Genomic DNA, 22,174 nt, shown 5'->3' on the forward strand with positions numbered 1-22,174 from the left:
CCAAGAGAACTATAATAAAATTAGGAAACTCAGTGTTAAACCAGGCACAGTGGCTCATGCCTGTAATCCCAGCACTATGGGAGGCCAAGTGAGTTCAAGGCCAGCCTGAGCCAGAGCATGACCTTGTCTCTACAAAATAGCTGGGCATTGTGGTAGGTGCCTGTAGTCCCAGCTACTCTGGAGGCTGAGGCAAATGAAATCACTTGAGCCCAGGAGTTTGAGGTTGCTGTGAGCTATGATGCCAGAGCATGACCTTGTCTCTACAAAATAGCTGGGCATTGTGGTAGGCGCCTGTAGTCCCAGCTACTCTGGAGACTGAGGCAAATGAAATCACTTGAGCCCAGGAGTTTGAGGTTGCTGTGAGCTATGATGCCACAGCATTCTACCCAGGGCCACAAAGTGAAACTCTGTCTCACAGTAAAGAAAAGAAAAGAAACTCAGTGTTAATTTGGCTGCTGTGTTGTTTGCTGAAATTAAGTTGCTGTTGATAAATTCCTCTTTGGTTAGAGTTGTTAAATTTAGTATTATTGCACTACTAAGTGTCTTATGGTAAGTGGTTCTCTTGCCAATTTTTTATATTCTAGCTACCACAAACATTCCATTCATATAGCCCATCATGATTTGATTTGCCCAGAATTTATTATTGATGTATACTCATCACTTTTCTCATCGGCCTGGTACAATTAAAGTAATACTGGAAGATCTGAAATTAAATTTAGTTCTCTGTTCATTCAAATGATCTAGAGCAGCAGTTCTCAACCCACAGGAACTGCATTAGGAAGGTTGAGAACCACTGATCTAGAGTGTTCTGTTTTCCTTTGTATCATCACATTTTTAAGAACATTTAAAATTTTTTTAATACATAAAAATTCCATGATCTTTTGAGAGCAGGTCATTTGATAACCCCTACTCTACTCCTGTTAGTGGTTGTTTGATTCTAATTTGGTACCTCATATAATTTTTACATAAAAGTTCTACAATGGGCCGGGCGTGGTGGCTCATGCCTGTAGGCCCAGCGCTGTGGGAGGCCGAGGCGGGTGGATTGCCTGAGCTCAGACATTCGAGACCAGTATGACCAGCAGTGAGCCAGAGTAAGACCCCGTCTCTACTAACATCAAAGCAGCAGAGCATCACCAGAGGAAGAAGAAAATGAACAACAAAAAAAAAGAGTACTTCAAACAAAGAAGAATGAACAAGCAAGCTAAAATTAAAAAAAAAAAAAAAAAAAAAAAATTTCTACAATGATAGTTGTGCTTTTTCCAGTCCCCTATTTAGACTTGATCCTGCTGTTGCCTTTTTTTTTTTTTTTTTTTTTTTTGGCCGGGGCTGAGTTTGAACTCACCACCTCTGGTATATGGGGCCGGCACCCTACTCCTTTGAGCCACAGGCACCGCCCATGCTATTGCATTTATTATTTAGCTCATTTTGTTATTACATACACTTCTGTTGTTTTATCTTAGCCTTTTCTCTTTTATAGCTTTCTGCTTCTGTTTTAAGCAGTCGTGATCATCTTAAATCCTACTAAAAGAAGAGACCATGCATTTTCCAAAAGTTTTCTTCTAATTTTTATATAGTTTTTATATAGCTGTATAGTTTTATATATTAGTCTATAGAGAAATGTTCTTTTTCTCTTACGCTGCATTTTATTTTTCCTAAGTTCCGTGGTGGACTTTCTTTTACCTATCCTTAAAGAAGAATAATCTAGCTAGATCTAGCAGTATAGCCAGATACAGTATTTGCCAACAGAGAAAGTATGAGTTATCCTTGACTTAATCTGGTCTTCATTTAGGTGCTGGTAGAATCCCTTTCTGAGAACTGTAGGGAGGGTGGGCTGTTTTCTGTGAAGGGTTAGATGATAAATATTTCCAGCTTTGTATACTATCTGGTCTCTATTGTGACTACTCAATTCCGCCTCTGCCTTTGTAATGCTAAAATGTAAATGAATGTGTGTGACTGTTCTGTGTAACCTTTATTTACAAAGATAGGTGACAGATTTGGCTTGCAGGCTGGAGTTTGCCTATCCTTCTAAGCATTCAAGCTTGTGGTTGTGGGGAAATGTCCCCCTAGAAAACTACTTTCAGGCCATTGATGACATTTCTCATTTCAGACTCTGGCTTTTGACTAGGAAGTTTGTCTTATTTGCAGTGGAGGTGTGAGTTTTCTTTGATGTTGAATTTTAGTGAGAAGTAATTTGAGTATTAGATTAAGTCCTCTAGCATCATACATGTCAGTGTGGGAATTTAAGCTTTCTATTCCATTTTGGGAATTTGACAGACTTGAATTATTAGTGCTTTCGGGGGAGGATAATGCCTAACAGGTTATTTTCCATATTTTTTCATATTGGCATAATCTTCCAGTTCATAAGCATAGCTTGTATATCCACCTAACTTTTAAAATAACGAGAGTTATGATTGTTGGGGGGGGGGAGCTGTCTCAGTGTTTTATCAGGGTGGATCATGTAGTTGGCTATTTATATGATTCAGAATTAGTACATAGGTTATTGTGAAAGTTTTGAGATACACTAAAATGAAGAAATGTAAAATCCATGACAGAAACAAATGAAGCTCTCTCAGCAACACTAATAAGCTGAGCAAGTTGAAACTTGCATGGGTGAATCAGGACACCATGAACTCCTGAGCTCAAGTGATCCTCCCGGTATTATTTCTCATGGGGGCAAAATAATGAACCAGTAACACAGCCTGTTTCAAAACTTTTGTAGTGACCCCTGTATTTCCAAGCCAGAGACTAATCACAGCGCCAAGAAGTAAGTGTGTGTGTTATCTGTAGACTTTAACTCATGGAGAAGAGAAGAGGAAATGAGGATAAAAGAAAAATAATGTATGTTGGTAAGATAGTGGTTTCATTTAGTAAGTATTTATTAATCATTTTTTGCGTATCAGCTACTAGAAATACTAAGATTACATCCCCTCCATAGATTATTGTATAAATGGGAGAGGCCTTATATGAATAATTTTTGCAGTGTGATAGCAATACCAAATAAATCTAAATATCATATTGTTTCTTTGGTAATATTTTGTGTATGTCTGAAAAACAGACTTTCTTAATGTAATATAATACCGTTACATTTGACCCAACAATACAGGAGTTGGGGTACCTACTCCCTGTGCGGTGGAAAATCTGTGTGTAATTTTCACCCCTCTACAAAGTCACCTACCGATGGCCTACTGTTGACCAGAATCCTTACTGATAAGCATAGCCAATTGATACACATCTTGCATGTTCTATATGTATGTATTATATACTATATTATTACAAGAAGGTAAAGAAAATGTTATATAAAAAAATACAAAGAGAAATCTATTTAATATTCATTAAGTAGAAGTGGGTCATAAAGGTCTTCATTTTTATCATCTTTGCATTGAGTAGGAGGAAAGAGAGGAGAGGCTAGTGTTGGTGTCCTGGTCATGACAGAGGCAGAAGAGATGGAAGAGGCGGAAGGGGAGGCAAGAGAGGCAAACATACTTGGTGTAACTAACTCAATATCAAAATTTCTGACTTTTGCTTTCATTTCTCTAAAAATTTTTTTATGTGGTACTAATCCTTCTTCCACCATTTGCTTTAGTTTCAGTGCCCATATCATAAAAGAGTCCATTCATAGACCTTAATAACCGTCTTGAATAATTGGAACCCTTCTGTCTAAATTTATTTTCTGGCACTGCTGCTTTTGCTGCAATCATCTGCTTCGCTGTCTGGCACTGGTTCGGAAGCACTTGTTTCCATCAGATTGTCTGCTGTTTATTCCTCTAGTGTGATGTCTTTTAGCTCTTGAATTTCTCCAAGATCCCTATCTTGAAAACTTTCGCCTATCTCCCGTCTGATTGGCATGTCCATAATCTCTTTCATGATTTCCTTGATTGGCTCTGTCATAAATCCTATGAAGTCCACAATTATCTGGACATGGTTTTATTCAGCAGGAATTTTTTGTTTCAGGCTTCAACAAATGGCATCTTCAGTGGTGGATCCTTCCAGAATTTCATGATACTCTGTTGAGATTTTCTTCCAAAGTGTTTTTTTCATAATGTTCTTCCTATTGGGTATTCTTCCATAGTGTTGACAATCCTTTCCATAGAGTACTTTGTCTAATGACCTTGAAGGTATTTTTGACCCCCTGATCTAGAAGCTGAATTAGAGATACTGTGTTTGGGGACAAGTAGATCACTTTAGCACCTTTGGTGTTTAACTCATGGGGTTCTGGGCTGCCAGGGGGATTTTGAAAGGCAATCCCTTACAGGCAAGTTACTTCTGACATCTGTGGCAAAGCATAAATAGAACCAATCCAAAAAAAGAATTCTCATTATCTAGGCCTTCATGTACAACCAAAAGACTGGCAGCTGGTACTCACTTTTTCCCTTCAAGACCTCAGGGGTTAGCAGCTTTATAGATTAAGGATAGTTTCATCATAAACCCTGATGCAGTTGCATGAAACCATAGAGTTAACCTAACCTTTCCTCCCTTAAATCCTGATGCTTGCTTCTCTTCCTCCCTAAAAAATGTTCTTTGTGGCTTCTCCCCCCCAGAATAGGGCACTGATTATCTGTTTGGACAGATAATCCTTTCTCCTTGATGATTTCCTTAATGGCATCTGGGAATTGGTCTGTTTCTTGGTCAACAGAAGCTGCTTCTGTTGTTCAGACATTTTTTGAAGCTAAACCTCTTCCTAAAATTATCAAACTGTCCTTTGCTGGCATTAAATTATCCAGCTTTAGATCCTTCACCTTCTGTTGCATCAGTAGTGGCACTTTGTATACGTTCCATGGTTTTATCCAAGGTTTACAGTAGTGCACTCAACTCAATGAAAAATATGCAAGAACCAAGAGAGGTCACTTTTTTACTACAGTATGCAATTTACTAGAGAGATGAACTGCTTCCTTAACATTTGTCAGGCGTGATTAGTGTCACAGCATTTTAAGCCAATACTCTTAACAGTTGAGCTCACCACAGTAGCAATAGGAGTTGGCTCTGAAGTTGTTAGGGTAGTACAGTATATGCTACAGATAGTTGTATGCAGTTACAACACATTTTACTTCTTTACATTTGTTTACATTTCTCTCAACTATGAATGGCATGTATGATCTGTAAGTTTGTGTTAAGTTTTGATACATTTAACTTTTTATAATAGATTTTGTATATCTTTTTTGATAGTAAATGATGAAAGACTGGTATCTACGTATATTTTATGCATTCATGACGTGCATTTTTCTTACTTTTTCTACATTTCTAGGCTGTGCTTTTCATCTGAGTTTTCACAAACTGTTACAGATCTCAAAAAAATTTTCTAATGTATTTATTGAAAAATTCCATGAATAAATGGGCCAGTGCACTTCAGATTCATGTTTTTCAAAGATCAACTGTATATATCTTAAAGCAATACTCTTTAGTATCAGCTCTCTATATCTAGTGTTCAAATGTCCCAAATTATCTCATACAGTTTCCTTTATGGTTGGTTCAAATCAGAATCCACACATGCCCACAATTGGATTTGATTGATATCTCTTGAGTTTTTTCTAATCTACATACACTTCTCCCAATCCCTGCCATTTTTTCTTTGCTATTTGTTCATTGAGGACATTAGTCCTTTTGTCCTATAGAATTTCCAACATTATGGATTTTGCTGATTACAACTCCATGGTATCTTTTATCCCCGTATTTCCGGAAACTGGTGCTTAATTCAAGGAACTGGATTAAATTTAGTCTCATTGATAGTAGGAGGGTGGGGAAAGGGACATTTAACACTTAACTGATTACTATGAACTTCCTCTTGCATTATATCAGGAGTTACATGGTATCTGGTTACTTTTATGGTTTTCTACTAAAAATAATTTTGCTTCTTGTTTTATGTTATTGCATATTGTAAAACAGTGCTATCTAATAGAACTTTATTTAAATAAAGGAAATATTCTTTATCACTACTGTTTGGTATCTATTAACCACATGTACCTATTCAATAGGAATGCTGAGGAACTGAATTTTTCATTTTAATAAGTCTAAATAGGCACATGTGGTTCATGGACATGATATTGGAAAGAACAATTATAGGACATTCAAAACTGTTTTAATAACGATGGTAGCAGTAGATATCTCTTCCTTACTTTAGCTTTAATTGCTATACTATTTCATCAGTAAATATATCAGGCTTTTTTTTTTCTTCTTGAGACAGAGTCTTACTTTGTTACCCTGGATAGAAAGTCATGGTGGCATCGTAGCTCACAGCAATCTCTTGGGCTCAGGCAATCCTCTTGCTTCAGCCTCCTGAGTAGCTGGGACTACTGGCGCCTGCCATGATGCACAGCTTAGTTTTTCTATTTTTCATAGAGATGGAGTCTTCCTTTTGCTTAGGCTGGTCTCAAACTCCTGAGCTTAAGTGATCCTCCCACCTCAGCCCCTCAGTGCTAGCATTATAGGCATGAGCCACTGCTCCTGGCCTACTAATATTATTTTTAATTGTCAGGTCATAATTGTATATATTTATGATATACAGTGTGATGTTTTGAAATGTGTGCAATGTGGAAAGATTAAGCTAATTAACGTATCCATCACTTTGCTTGCTTGCTTTTTATGGTGAGGCATTTGAAATTTAGTTATTCTGAAATGTGCAGTACATTATTATTTACTAGTAGATGCTCCTCTGTGCAATAGATCTTAAAATATATTCTTCCTGGCGGTGCCCGTAGCTCAGTGGGTAAGGGCGCCAGCCACATCCACCAAGGGTGGTGGGTTTGAACCCGGCTCAGCCAGCTAAAACAACAGTGACAACTGCAGCAACAACAAAAAAATAGCTGGGCATTGTGGTGGGCACCTGTAATCCCAGCTACTTGGGAGGCTGAAGCAAGAGAATCGCTTAAGCCCAAGAGTTGGAGATTGCTGTGAGCTGTGATGCCGTAGCACTCTACCAAGGGTGACAAAGTGAAACTGTCTCAAAAAAATTATATATATGTATATATATACTTCTTGTATATATACAGTATATATGCTTCTTATCTGAAACTTTGTATTCTTTGATTACCAATTCATCATTCCCTTTTTTCTTCCTACCTTCTCTTCTGACCATGATTATACTCTACTTCTATGATTCAGCTTTTTTCATTTCTGCGTATACGTGAGATCATACAGTATTTGTCTTTTCTGTGCCTGGGTTTATGTCATTTAGTGTAATGTCCTCCAGCTTCATCCATATGGTCACAAATGAAAGGATTTCTTTTTAAGGGCTGAATGTTATTCCATTGTATATGTGTGTCCCATTTTCTTCATCCATTGAAGGACACTTAGATGGACTCCTTGCCTTGGCTATTGTAAAAAATGCTACAGTGACCATGGGAGCACAGATACCCCTAAATGAAATAAACACAGGCACTGATTTCAATACCTTTGCATGTGGAAATGTAATGCGATTTTTGGATCATATGGTAGTTTTATTTTTAGGTTTTTCAGGAACCTTCATACCATTTTCTGTAATATCCTGTATACATTTTCCTTCCTACCATCATTGTATAAGAGTTCCCTTTTCTTCACATCTTGTGAACGTTTGTCTTTCATGTTTTTGGTAAAAGCCATTCTAACAGATTTGACGTGATAATGTCATTGTGGTATTAATTTTTTTTTTTTTTTTTTGAAACAGAGCCTCACTATGTCACCCTTGATAGAGTGTCATGGTGTCACAGCTCACAGCAACCTCCAACTCTTGGGCTTAAGTGATTCTCTTGCCTCAGCCTCCCAAGTACCTGGGACTACAGGTGCCCACCACAATGCCCGGCTATTTTTTGGTTATAGTTTGTCATTTTTTTTTTTGTAGAGACAGAGTCTCACCTTATCGCCCTTGGTAGAGTGCCGTGGCGTCACACAGCTCAGAGCAACCTCCAAATCCTTGGGCTTAGGCGATGCTCTTGACTCAGCCTCCCAAGTAGCTGGGACTACAGACACCCGCCACAACACCCGGCCATTTTTTTTGTTGCAGTTTGGCCGGGGCTGGGTTTGAACCCGCTACTCTTGGCATATGGGGCTGGCGCCCTACCCGCTGAGCCACAGGCGCCGCCCCTAGTTTGTCATTGTTGTTTGGCAGGCCCGGGATGGGTTCGAACCCGGCAGCTCCAGTGTTATGTGGCTGGCGCCCTAGTTGCTAAGCTACAGGCACCAAACCTTTGTGGTATTTGATACCAGCTTTTGTGTATAATTCATATGTTACAATTACATGACCTGATTTTTCTTAATGGCACAGCGATCTAGGGCAGCCCTGCAGAGGTACCTGTTCTACTGTAATCGCTATATGAACCACATGCAGAGTCTGCGCTTTGAGCACAAACTGTATGCTCAGGTGAAGCAGAAAATGGAAGAAATGCAACAGCACAACATGTCCTGGATTGAGGTGCAGTTCCTGAAGAAAGCAGTTGATGTCCTCTGCCAGTGTCGTGCCACACTCATGTACACATATGTCTTCGCTTTCTACCTCAAAAAGAACAACCAGTCCATTATCTTTGAGGTAGGAGCAGTTCCTGGATGGGGGAAAAGCCTAGCTTATGTCATGGGATTACTCAGTCTTTCATAGATATATAGAGTTTCTTGTCTGTTTTGAAAATGTGGGTAAACATAGTATTTATTACAAGAATTCAGGAAGTTTCTATTTCTTCTCCTTATCAATATGGTTTAACCAGCTAGTGATTAAGTTTGTAGGTTACGGAGTTAGCCCTAGATATCAATCTTTATCACTTCTTGGTTCTGTTGGTTTGGAGCAGAGCACTTAGCCTCTTATTTCTCTATTTTTAAAATAATTTAGGTTTTTCAGGAAAAAACCTAAAAAAAAAAAATAGCTGGAATGTTATGAGATTTAAGCGAGACAATGTATATTAATAGCTTATATAGCATCTCTAATACATCATAAGTTCACACAACAAAAGCCTGTATTCAGGTAAAACTAACCCTGTGGTATTAGAAGTTAATATGGTGGTTACCTTTGCTGGAGAAGTTATGACTAAAAAGTGGGGTTTTAGCAATGGAAGTTTTGGCTAGGAAAGCTAACTCAATTCTAAATAGATACATGAAACATTTGTGTCCATAGATGACTGGACAATAAGCAGATAGGATTTAGATGGGTAAACTGTACAAAACTAGCCATAGGAACAGAGAATAATATAAATGTAATCTTCTGTATATGTCTCTCTTACAAAGAAATAAGTGCAACCATATATGAGCAAGAATAGGTATCTATTTTATCCTCATGTTTTTTTATCCTGTGTAGTGTGCTGTGGTGTCATGACTCAAAGCAACCTCAAACTCTTGAGCTCAAGTGATCCTCTTGGCTCAGCCTCTTAAATAACTGGTATTACAGGCATCTGCCACAGTGCCCTGCTAGTTTTTCTGTTTTTGGTAGCGATGGGGTCTCACTCCTGCTCAGGCCGATTTCAAACTCCTAAGCTCAAGCAGTTCCCACACCTCAGCCTCCCAAAGTGCTATGTTATAGGCGTCAGCCACAGTGCCTTTTCTCAAGTTTTTCTTTGAGTTTTTAGCAAAAAACAGTTCCCAGAACTAGAAGATATCAAAATCCTTTCAAATTATCCTTAGTATCCTTCCAAAAGTAGTGAGTGAATCTTTAGCTCTTTTAACATTTTGAAAATTGTTCTGGAGAAGAAAGAACAAGTTGTTACAAGTGAGAGCCTTAAAAGAACTTTGCGGATGCAGTTAAACCACCTGTGAAAATTATGGAATCAGTGTTGAGAGCAGTGTATAGTCTACAAAGCAGCTGAAATAATTTATCTTTTAGCTTTATTTTTGAAGCCAGAATTTATTCTGTATTCTTCTTGCAGAATAACCAAGCAGATCTAGAGAATGCCACAGAGGTGCTTTCGGGCTACCTTGAACGAGACATTTCCCAAGATTCACTGCAGGATATAAAGCAGAAAGTACAAGATAAGTACAGGTAAGATTTTTTAAAAATAGCTGTTAAGTAACTTTCTGCCAGTGGTGGTGCCTTAGCAGTGAGTTCGGTGATAGTGAGACTGGGTTTAGCATATCCAGTAACTGAGCTGCTGCCATGTTTCTCACAGATTGCTTCTGTCCATTGGGTCTCGAATTGCGGACAGTAGTACTGGTCATGCACAGAGGAGGGATTCAGCCATTTATCCCACTGCTGATTTCTGCTTCTGTTCCGCTTTAACTATTTAGTTGCTGCCTTGCAAGGAAGAAAGAGCCCAAAAAGGACAAGTGGCCTTTAGAGTGAGGGGTGAGAATTTTAGCCTGGGAATTCCATGGGTTGTGGCTATTGATAAATGAGGTATGAAACTTACCTTTTAGAGTTTTATTTAAAGTAGTCAGAGAGTATGGGCATTTGGAAGACTTGGAGATTTAGTTCTACCTAATATTTTTACTTCCTTTAACCAACTGTAGCTACTAAGTGTTGATAGTACTGTTATATTTAATAGAGATTTTATGCATGTGAATAAATAACCCATGTAATTACTTTTTTTAATCTGTAGAACTGCAGGATTTGAATCATGATTTCTAAGGCCCACCAGTACTTGTAACAGTTTTTATTGCTTTAAAATTAATTCCTGTGACTGGGAATCATGAAATATTGTTTTAATGTTAGAAGCAATTTGATGTATCTGTACATCTAGTCTTAAAAATATACCTACTGGCGGCGCCTGTGGCTCAGCGGGTAGGGCGCCGGTCCCATATGCCGGAGGTGGCGGGTTCAAACCCAGCCCTGGCCAAAAAAATAAAAATAAATAAATAAATAAATGTTTAAAAAAAAAAAAAAGAAAGTAGATTTAAAAAAAATATATATATATATACCTACTAAAAACAGGTACCTAGTTCCAAGTCTGGGTAACCTACGGGGCTACCTTAAAAATAAGTAAATGCTCTTTGTCATTATTGGAGGCTAACAACAAGTTGTGTGTTTTTTTTTCCTCTTTGATTACAGATACTGTGAGAGTCGACGAAGGGTTTTGTTACAGCATGTACATGAAGGCTATGAAAAAGATCTGTGGGAGTACATTGAGGACTGAGAATGGCCCTGCATAAAATGAACTCTGAAAACTTTACCATCTAGAGTGCTCATGCAATTAAAACAAACAAAACAAACACAAACAAGGAGGCACTAAGCCTATTCTGACACCGCTGGTCTGTAGTACCAGAATTCTGTTTTGTTAACGGAAAGTTTAAGTAAATTATATTGTAATAAAAAAGGTAGATAAACCATTGTACTACAGTATTGTAGGCCGCCAACAAAAGTGTGACAGACACACTAAAAGCCCTCCAACTTTAACTTGTAACGTAGCTTCATTCTCAAAGCTGACTCCTTTTTTTTTCTTTTTCTTTTTCCTGAGTGTAGTACAGTTAAAATTTCAAACAGCTCCTTGATACTGCTTTTCATGTCCAAACCAGCCATTTTATTGTATTTTGATAAAGGACCTCTTCTTCCTCCCCTACGCATAGAAATACACCCACCCACACACACACACTGACTCTTTCTCATACCCCAAGGTCATGAGTGAATGATGATTAGTTCCTTGTAAAGAAAATCTTGGAATGGGGAAGGGGTAGGCAGCAAGAGGATTAAACCAACAAAAAACTTTGTATATGACTTTTAAAACAAGAGGACAACACAGTATTTTTCAAAATTGTATATAGTGCATATGCATGGACAAAGCAAGCGTGGCACGTGTTTGCATAATGTTTAATTACAAAAAAATATTTATTCTTTAAAAATCTTCAAGATTATGTCTATTTGCTGTGCATTTTCTTTCAGTTTGCTTTATCTTTCCAGGGTTGGGGTTGGGATAAAAGGTGTGTTGGTTTAGCCCCTCTGGAAGACCTAACTAGAACCCTCAGTTTACCTTTCCTGAGTTACTTTGCCCTTTCTGGTTTTGAAATGTCTGATACTGGCCATGAGCATCATGCCTTGAATTCCCAGCTCTTGATCAGGGACATGGAGGTCAAGCTCTGACTAAATGCCATGACCTGATAAGGGCTGCAGCAGGAGGTTTTGTTGCTGTAGATGATCCTGTTCCCAACCTGATCCCCCTCCATGGCCTCATGCCTCTACCCAAGCCCTTGTGTGCCCACATCATGCACACAGCTGTAGGCTTCCTAGATTCCTTGTCACATCCAGAGGAAGCATTTCAAAATTTCTTTTCCTTTCCTTTTTTCCCCTTAATTGCTGCTTTGAGCCTTTTAAGATTTTAGTTATGGCTCATATGTCACTCCTCTGCATTAGGGTGTCAGAATGTTTTGCTTGAAATATAAATAAATAGCCATTCACTTAGTGTCAGATTGTGAATTTAAAATGGTGGATACTGAAATTGCTTGGGCGTGTTGGCTGTGGGTTCAGTTTGAAGGCGAACATCCCTAGAACATGGTATTCCCATCTAGTGCATTTAAATAGAAATCACTGAGTTTGCTTTTTTTCTATTGTCAGCAGATAGGAGAATTAATAATGCGTTTTAGCTGTGATGTCCATTTTTATGAAATTTCTAAGAGCTATGTTAAAAGTAAAGGATGGTGGTGGTTCTATTATAATACTATATACCAGTTTAGGCCATTCATGCTGTAGTGTGTTTCAACAGGTCAGCATCCCTAAATCCGTCAGTTTTATACAGGAGTACAGAGTGAACTAGGCAACTAGATTAAGAGGTCTAAACATTAAATACCGGGTCAGGCTGAGGACCTCTTTGTCTTCCTTTAAATGTCTTGTGCCTAGGGAGTGTTTACCATTTGCAAGGCAGCCTTGTCTGCTCTTGCATTGTACATCTTACTACTCCATTGGGAAGTAGGTTCACTTTCCTCTGGCCTTTTGCCTAAGTTAGGCTTTGCTGAATCAACCCTACTTTTCCTTTTAGAAAAGGTTGTTACATGAGATGTACTTGCAACTGTTCTTTTCCCATCAAAAATCAGTGAATGTTTGCTGAGTATATTATGCTGCTTCCTTAAACCACTTGTCGCTTTAGGATCAAATTTACCTTTTCCTTTTCTCCTTCCCTCACTTGCCACCTCAGGTGCAAATCTGAACTCAGTGTTTGCTTCTTCCATATTCTTATATCCCCTTCCCCCCACCCCATCATCCATTTGACTTTATGTTACTTTAAATGACTGCGTCAATCTTAAACATTTATCAAAACTAAGGAGTTTTTTTTTTTTTTTTTTTAAAGAAAGCTTAAGTTCCTTTCCCTGGCAACTTTGAAAAACAGCCAGAGTTGCTATAGATATACGTGGTTCCCTTAAAATGCTTTGTGTATGTGTGGTGTTTTTGTAAAATCTTACGAGTTAACTTTGCAGTATCTAGGTTTGAGTGTCATAAATCTTTACATGCTCCCCTTGCAACAAGTATCCAAAAACAGTGTACGCACTTGGTAATATCAGCTCCCACCGTGGAGGAACAGTGCTTTCTAGAGATGCTTTCTAGTTTCAGCCTTGGTGTACTACCTGAGAGTATTGCAGTTGTGAGTGCATTCCCTGATTTGTGTGGATCAAGCTGAACTGGCCTTTTCTAATTCCAAGTTTTAACAGCTATCATCATATTTGACAGAATTCCCAGAGATAATTGCTTTCTTTGTTAGTAGCTTCAGTGCCCCAGCTGGAATAGGCAAGCCATATTGTATGACAGCTTCCCTATTTCACCTAAGTCTTTTTATCAGAGGGCTCTATTCACAGTAGCACCAGGGTCTCCTTATCTTCTTGAGGTCAGTTACATTGTCTTTTGAAAAGTGCATGCTTCATTTGAACAGCAAATTCATTGAGCAGCAGATGGACTTTTAAATGATTTAAAATAAAATTTTGATCCAAAGCTCAGGACACAAACTGCAGTGGTAAATTGAGTAGCATATAATATAATCAGACTCTAAATTCTGTGTAATTTGCTGCTACCCAGATTGTATGTGTTTTATGTGTGTTTAAACAAATACATTAAATACACATGTGTATACCTACACACACATACGGCAGATCCAGTGCTGACTTCATTTAAAATGGTTGAATCTGCAGTGTAATATTGATTCAGCCATGATTAGGAACTGCAATTTAGTACAAGAGAGAAAAGAACTTAATGTAACATTCAATAAGTACAAATCCCGGTATAGAGCACTTGGGGGATGGGATGGGGTGGGTTGGTGAGACAATCAGATCGGTAAATTGATTAAATGCTCCTAACCCTGTATTTTGTGCATAGAGCACCCTGTGCTGTGGAAATAACTGTTCTTAGATTTTCATTGTAACTGGACTGTTCAGGTTGCCCAGAGGGAAAGAACATTCCTAATTCTAATAAAATAAACTTTTATTTTGTTATTCCATTAGTTACTTATGTTTATTTTCATAGTTAAAACAAATGACTAGGTGGCTAACAGCCACTTGTATTATGTGCCTTATTCACTGTTCCTACTTAATACGAAATGTCACAATTTGGTTCAGTTTCTTTGCCAGGAACTGTGAATGAGACCATCCCCCATGCTTGGTTAATAAGGCCTTCAGCTTCATTTCCTGAAAGCTTTCTAATTTCCATGTCTCAAACATTAAATTTAGATTGCAGTTTATGTTGTAGAAGCTCAGGTCTTTGTCAATTTTTTGAAGGTAAAATATTTTTAAAGTCTCAAAAGTCCTTCACATCTCTCCATTTAGCTCACTCTTAACAGTGGATTTCTCCCATGGGAATGAAAGGAGAGTTGTCTTAAAGAAGGTCCCAAAGTCAGAAATAATTGTCACTGATGGTCTAGTTAAGTCCAGATTTTTTTTTTTTTTTTGTGATTTTTGGCCAGGGCTGGGTTTGAACCCACCACCTCTGGCATATGGGACCGGCGCCCTACTCCTTGAGCCACCCTTAAGTCCAGATTTTTTTTTTTTTTTTTTTTTTTTGGCCGGGGCTGGGCTTGAACCCGCCACCTCCGGCATATGGGACCGGCGCCCTACCCGTTGAGCCACAGGCGCCGCCCTTAAGTCCAGATTTTAAGACAATTTAATTGTCTTGTTTCTGTGAGAGTTTTTTTTATCACTTTCATCTTCAAAGGACTTTAACTTACATTACTGTCTGAAACAAGTGGAGTAGAAATTGTTCTACTTTACAAAGGAGGAAAATAAGGTTCAATGAGGTTAAATAACTTGCCCAAGATACCCCAGTTTCTTCTATCTGGGACTCGAACAACATTATATTACCTCTTTGTATCATATTTCCTTAACCTGCTCTCAGAATGACCTAGTATTTATTGCCAGAAAAGGTGGCTTTTAACCATATGGTACTTTATTTTTTAATGTCAGATGGGTAATGTGTTGACATTGCAGATGTAACAAGGTTTGAGAGAGGCCTATCACGTGTGAGTATAAAAACCCAATCATCACGTTTATGAACTACTAAAGGATCATATACTGTACTTTTAAACCACATCAGAAACTTCATAAATGCCTATTGCTGCTACTGTTGGAGAATTGCTATATATTATACTATCTGTGATGTTTAATTTGTTGCAGAGATTGCAACAGTGAGGTCCTGTGTTTTGCCTAATTGTTAGAAACCAGCCATGGATAGAAGAGTAGCTCTTTTCATCTTCCCGACTACAGCAGTCATTCCCCATAAGGAGGCTATCACATGTGATGGTTGAGAGTAAATGACTTAGCATGACTTTATATATACTACCCAAGTAATTTGCAGCTGTTAGTCCAATTATTCAAATGAATTCCTATGTAAAGAATTTTGAATAGGCTACTGGAACTTTTTAGAGGATTTGTTTTATAACTAATAACCGAAATGCACAGAAGGATCTTAGCATTTATCCTTGAAACTGGATGGCGTTTGGAGCTTTAAGATAACAAGTAGTAGCATTATGGGAAATTTTTCACTTTTTCAAAAACAGGAAAATATGTGGGCCCCTCAGATTTTTCATCTATCTTTTAGGGATAAAATTGATGTATATCTAGTTTAAGGGATTTGCTTCTTAATTCCTCAACATGAAATAGCCAACTCAGAAACGGTCAATTGGAAATCATATTGTGCCTAATATTGGATTAGACAAATGACTTCTGGATTTTCTTTTTTTGCTTTTTGTGGAATTAAATCCCATTTTTAAGGCAAGTGTTGTTTGTTGATCTTCCTTGAGGCAGTAGCATTTAAAATGGGAAAGATAATAGATTCTTGTGAAAAGCAGTTTTCAGGCTATGATATGCCGGTTTGGGGGCATTTTCAGAGCAGGAACTGGTTTATAAAGCAATCACATGTTGATAAGTAGCAGCTGTAATAGTGCTTAAAGCACAGCCTTATTATAGTAATTCAGGGGTTTCAAGTAATCCAGGAGTCTCCGATTCACATGTCTGTAAGAGCCAGATAAATATTCTAGGAGTAAACTACCCTGGGCTAGGTGGGCTTTAGAGGAGCCTGTGTAATCCAGACTTAATGTAAATGCTTGTAATTGTGAAATGTTGGCAATTTGCCATATTTTTAAATGCGGGCCAAAGAAAAACTGCCCGTGGGCTATCATTTTTCAGCTTCTATCGGTCTTGGGTTGCAACCTAAAGCCACCGTCCTATCCACCTGATGTTATTTCTAGATCATTGGTTCTCATAGTCTTAGGTTGCAACTTTATGCCACTGTCCTGTCCATCTGATGTTATCTAAATCAGTGGTTCTCGTATGTGTCCGTGCATTGGAATCATGGAGAAGCTTATAAAAATACTAATGCCTGAGTCCCACCTTAAAGAGATGATGATTTAATTGTTTTGAGTTTTTAACTAGGTATCAATGTTTTTTAAAGCCCTTTCTCCTTACTTACCTTTAACCACAATGATTGTAATGTACAGACAAGGTTGAGATCCTTGATCTAGGCTCCTGTAGTTGCAGAGAGGAAGGGTTCAAGGCAACTTAAACAGGCTCAGGGTAAATCCTCCCTGTAGGTCCTAGCTGTGAGTGGGTTTTGTGGAATGGTACCTTCTCAGGGTCTAGTGTGCAATGCCCAATTTTTTTGTTTTTGCTAGTTTAATGGTAAGTGGTCTTCCATGGAAAAATAATTCACAAAACCAAAACCTTACCTAGAAGTAGATCTGACAAGCAGAATAGAATATTCATGTCTACTGGCAATACATTCCTTTCCCAAAGAGGAAAAATCTGGAAAGTAAACTAATGCAGGGTATGAGCAAAGGAAATTGAGTGGTTATGAGCAAAGCTGTCACTAAACTATTGACATCAAATAAATGCACAATTCCACTTAATCGCTTAGAATTAACTTCAGAGAGCTTAAGAGTACAAAAGTTTCTCGTTTTTGTTTTTCATTCTTTTGGTAATCTTGTGTGTTAAGAGACAGTGGATTTTCCTGTTTTTTATGGTTGTGTGGTGTGATGGAATATTGATATTTCTCAGCTGTAGTTCTACCTTTTGCAAAATAGGGGATATTAATAGAAATGATTATTTGTCGAGTCCTTTTTGCTATAAATCTTAGTTACCTGTATCTTCTAAGCAGCCCTAGAACAAAACAGGCATTGCTATCCTATTTTTAAAATAAGGAAACAGAATAGCCAGGTGTTGTGGTGGGCGCATGTAGTCCCAGCTACTTGGGAGGCGGAGGCAGGAGAATCGTTTGAGCCCAGGAGTTGGAGGTTGCTGTGAGCTGTGATGCCATTGCACTCTACCCAGGGCGACAGCTTGAGGCTCTGCCTAAAAAAATAAAATAAGGAAACATTATAAATTCACCTAGAAGTTAGACATTAAGTCTTAACAGCAGGGTCATGCTTGTCTGATTCTGTATGTTCATTCTATTATGCTGTGTTTGTTTTATATGGATATTGTGATGATCAAAGAAAATGGGGAAACAAAACCTAGTTACAAATAAGCACAGTGGTGCTAACTTAGGCAACAAATAAGGACACACAGCAGTCTCATAGACTCTCCAAGGCAGGATGAGATTGGAACCAAGAATGGGAAAGCCCTTCTGTACCCTTTAACTGGTATTGCCTGCCATCTAGTATGTCCACATCATTCTCTTTAACAGCTTCTGCTTTTCCTGTCAGTTACCCCATAGCTCCAGTTGTACCAGACACATGTAGACAGAACCAGTCATACCTATGGAACAAGATCTGATGATAGAAATGGTCTTTTGACAAAACTGAAATGCCCTGAAATTTTTGTTCTTAAAATAAATGTAAGGAATTAGTATATAAGGGATAATTATGGCTATTTAGCATTTACTAAATACTTCATGTCCATCTCATTTAAATTCACAATCTTATGATACAGGTAGCTCCATTTTATAAATAAGAAAAAAGAAGTTCAAAGAAGGTTGGTAATTTCCCCGGGGTTCTCCTGTTACTAAGTGGTGAAATGAAGTTTCAAAGTCCCTTCACTCCACCCACAGTGCCATGCACTGGAGGTACAGCAGTGAACAAAGGTCTTAACCTTGATTATGTTCTACATAGAGACTCAATTAAGTGCCTGAGGTTTTCCAACAAATTAAGAGAGCTGGAGTGCTAAAAATTATATAAATGCATTCAGGGACTTATATGCTCAGATTGCTCTGGAAACTCAATGACTAATTCCTATCTTGGCTCTGTTCAAAATGGATGTCCTTTTTGTTGGTAACCTCAGATATACTATTTTTTTTTTAATTTTTATTGTTGGGGATTCATTGAGGGTACAATAAGCCAGGTCAGATATACTATTAAGAAGGACCTAATATATGCTCCCCCTTTTTGAGAGCCACCCTAGCATGCTAATGAGTTAAGCCCCGTATCCAAACCCTTTACAGAAGGGCAGTGTCACTTAGTTTGAGCTGATGACATTGGCTTTTTAAAAAAAAATTTTTTTAGACAGAGTCTCAATATGTTGTCCAGGCTAGAGTGCAGTGGCTATTCACAGGTGCATCATAGCATGCTATAGCCTCTAGCTCCTGGGCTTGAGGGATCCTCCTGCCTCAGCCTCCCAAGTAGCTGGGACTACAGGTGCATACCACTGAGCCCTACTGACATTGGCTTTATATGCACAAGTTAACATTTCCTGAGTAACATTTTGTGTCAGATTTGGCACTTGTAAATCCCTTATCACTGACTACACCTGTATAAAAGTTAGGTTATTTACTCTTCAAGTTGCCTGCCCTTTGCCATGGAGTATTCACTTTTTTTCAAGATGAGAATTTGGAGGATAATTATAGGAATAGAAATCCATTTCCTTACAGTAGACAGTTTATTCCCCTCAAAAACTTCTTAGGCTGAACACTTATTTCTTTAGATTTTAGATTTCCTTCTGATGGCTTCAGTTTGTGTGTATGATACAAACAGTGCCCTAAATGGAAATGGAAATCACTTCAGTGCCCCTTAAATGGCTATTCTTAAATTACGGATCTGGGGCCTGTTGAGTGAGACTCCTGAGGACTGAGCAAATGCACACAGCAGGATTTCTTCCCTAGTTTTCTTAGGGATCTTATCCAAAAACGCCACCACCAAATTTTCCAGCTTCCTCTTACAGGGAGACTCCCTTGCTGCGTGTATTTCCACATCTGCAGGTGACATCTTCACAGAGGGAGTGCAGCAAAAAACAATAACCAGCATTTATAGAGCACTTCTCCTAGGCCTGTATAGGCAACAGACATTTTAATGGAATCCTCTAAAACTGTAAAGTTCTTGCACCTGCTCTCAAGTCATATATAACCTAATTGCTGGTCTTCGTGGTATGACAAAGTTGTTTGCTTGTTAATAAATTCCTACCACATACCCTGACTTGTGGTTCATTTCTACCTAACTAGGGAAAATACTAACAAATTAATGAAAGAAGAAGAATGACCTGAGTGTCCACTTGCTTTGGATGGGAAATTATTTTGTATCCCAAAATTCTGGTACTAATTTGGAGCACTGTAAAGGTCATGGCAGCAGATACTAGAGAATGGGCTTTATGAAAAGTGATAGTGTTCTGCGTGCCTTTGAAGAATTAATTTCTACCCTATCATTTTGACTAGCTTGCATTAAAGTAGGTTAAGTATTGTACTTTCAAGAGCACCATGTATTCATGTAAAAATCAAATTAGTACAAGATAGTGCCTTACAGTGGTCAAATGGTTGCTCACTAATCAATGGAAGTAAAAGGTTGTTTCCACAAAACTTGCTTCACAGATTCATTTTTTTTTGTAGAGACAGAGTCTCACTTTATGGCCCTCGGTATAGTGCTGTGGCCTCACACAGCACACAGCAACCTCCAACTCCTGGGCTTAAGCGATTCTCTTGCCTCAGCCTCCCAAGTAGCTGGGACTACAGGTGCCTGCCACAAAGCCCAGCTATTTTTTGTTTGCAGTTTGGCCGGGGCCGGGTTTGAACCCACCACCCTCGGTATATGGGGCCAGCGCCTTACCGACTGAGCCACAGGCGCCGCCCCTGCTTCACAGATTCTAAATGCTATTTCTTTGGGACACTGAATTGTGTGTCCTTAAAGATAAATTCCATAATTAAGGGCCTATCCCTGAAGAGAGTAGAGCCCTAAAATCACACTGACACATCCAGGTCAGATCAGTAAATGGTTAGAGACAAGTGCTTCTGGAATAGAAATCCACCATTCACCTTTATTTTAAATTGATATATAGAAACTAATATACTTAGTAAGGTGCACACATCATAACCGCTCAGTTTGATGTTTTCACAGTTGTGTACCCCTGTGTAGTAACCACCCCAAAGAAGATAGAACATTACAATTAACATAGAAAGTTCTCCTGTGTACCTTTAAAATCCCTGAGCCCCTCCCCATCCAGTGATCATTTGCTGATTTTTATTGCTAACGATTTGTTTTGCCTGCTTTTGAACTTTATATAAATGAAATCACATAGTATGTATTCTCTTTTGCATCTGGCTTCTTTCTCTTACGCTTTAAAGACTCATCCATATTGTATGTATCAGTAGATTGTTCTTTATCGTTGAGTATTTCATTCTATAAATATACCACAATTCTCCTATTAGTGGACTTTTAGGTTGTTTCTAGTTTGGGGCAATTATGAATAAGGCTGCTATGAACACAATGCTTTTTGGTTTTGATTGGTCTGTGGATACATGTTTTCACTCTCTTGGATAAATACCTAAGAATAGAACATTGCTGAGGTAGATGGTTAGTGTTCTCCAAAGTGGTTTTTGTCATTTTGTACTCCTATCAATGATATATTAGAGTTCTGGTTACTCCACACCTCTGTCAACACTTAACTTTTGTCAGTAGGTTTTAATTTGTTTTAGTTTGGGGATTTTTTTAAAGACAGTATCGCTATGCTGCCCAGGCGGAACTTAAGCAATCCTCCCACCTCAGCCTCCCATGTAGCTGGAACTAAAAGTGTGTGCCATCAAGTCTGGCAGCCAGTATTTTCTCTGTTGGTATTTTCGTGGGCATAATTTTAATTTATAGTAAATTAGTTTGATATAAATTATTAAATTTGTATTTATGTTAAATTTATAAATGTAACTTACATTACATTTTTCTGATGATTAATCATACTGAACACTTTGTATGTTTATCTTCTATTTGTATATTTTTTATGGAGCATCTTTCATGTCTTATTTTAAAATTGGGTTGTCTTTTTATTTTGGTATTTGTATTCTGGATTCAAGTCCTTTGATAGGTATACATGCTGTGATTTTTTTAAAAAACTGTTACTTGTCTGTTTACTTATTGGGATCTTTTTTTTTTTGAGACAGAGCCTCAAGCTGTCACCCTGGGTAGAGTGCCATGGCATCACAGCTCACAGCAACCTCCAACTACTGGGCTCAAGCAATTCTCCTGCCTCTGCCTCCCAAGTAGCTGGAATTACAGGCGCCTGCCACAAGGCCCGGCTATTTTTTTGGTTGCAGCTGTCATTATTGTTTGGTGGGCCCGGGCTGGATTCGAACCCACCAGGTCAGGTGTATGTGGCTGGCACTTTAGCTGCTTGAGCCACAGGCGCCAAGCCTATTGGGATCTTTTTTTTTTTTTTTTTTTTGTAGAGACCGAGTCTCACTTTATGGCCCTCTGTAGAGTGCCATGGCATCACAAAGCTCACAGCAACCTCCAACTCCTGGGCTTAAGCAATTCTCTTGCCTCAGCCTCCCGAGCAGCTGGGACTACAGGTGCCCACCACAACGCCCAGCTATTTTTTGGTTGCAGTTCAGCCGGGGCCGGGTTTGAACCCGCCACCCTCGGTTTATGGGGCCAGCGCCTTACCGACTGAGCCACAGGCGCTGCCCCAAAGCCCACTT

At 38.6% G+C, this 22,174-nt stretch overlaps 1 protein-coding gene and 1 non-coding gene across 2 annotated transcripts in view; one reads left to right on the forward strand and one right to left on the reverse strand.

Annotated features, from left to right (window-relative positions):
- Positions 1–14,292, forward strand: part of ARIH1 (ariadne RBR E3 ubiquitin protein ligase 1) — a 134,991-nt gene extending 120,699 nt beyond the window's left edge. The window contains exons 12-14 of the mRNA XM_053595925.1: positions 8,234–8,494; positions 9,816–9,928; positions 10,934–14,292. Of these exons, the coding sequence (XP_053451900.1) occupies positions 8,234–8,494; positions 9,816–9,928; positions 10,934–11,018 (459 nt within the window). The 3' untranslated portion in view covers positions 11,019–14,292. The remainder of the gene's footprint in view (positions 1–8,233; positions 8,495–9,815; positions 9,929–10,933) is intronic.
- A 957-nt stretch (positions 14,293–15,249) lies between these two features.
- Positions 15,250–15,357, reverse strand: LOC128589536 (small nucleolar RNA U13). The gene has a single exon (XR_008381088.1). It is a non-coding gene; the product is annotated as a small nucleolar RNA U13 (small nucleolar RNA).
- Positions 15,358–22,174: the final 6,817 nt, after the last annotated feature.

The sequence above is a fragment of the Nycticebus coucang genome, chromosome 6, assembly GCF_027406575.1.
Source record: "Nycticebus coucang isolate mNycCou1 chromosome 6, mNycCou1.pri, whole genome shotgun sequence".
NCBI classification, from domain to species: domain Eukaryota; kingdom Metazoa; phylum Chordata; class Mammalia; order Primates; family Lorisidae; genus Nycticebus; species Nycticebus coucang.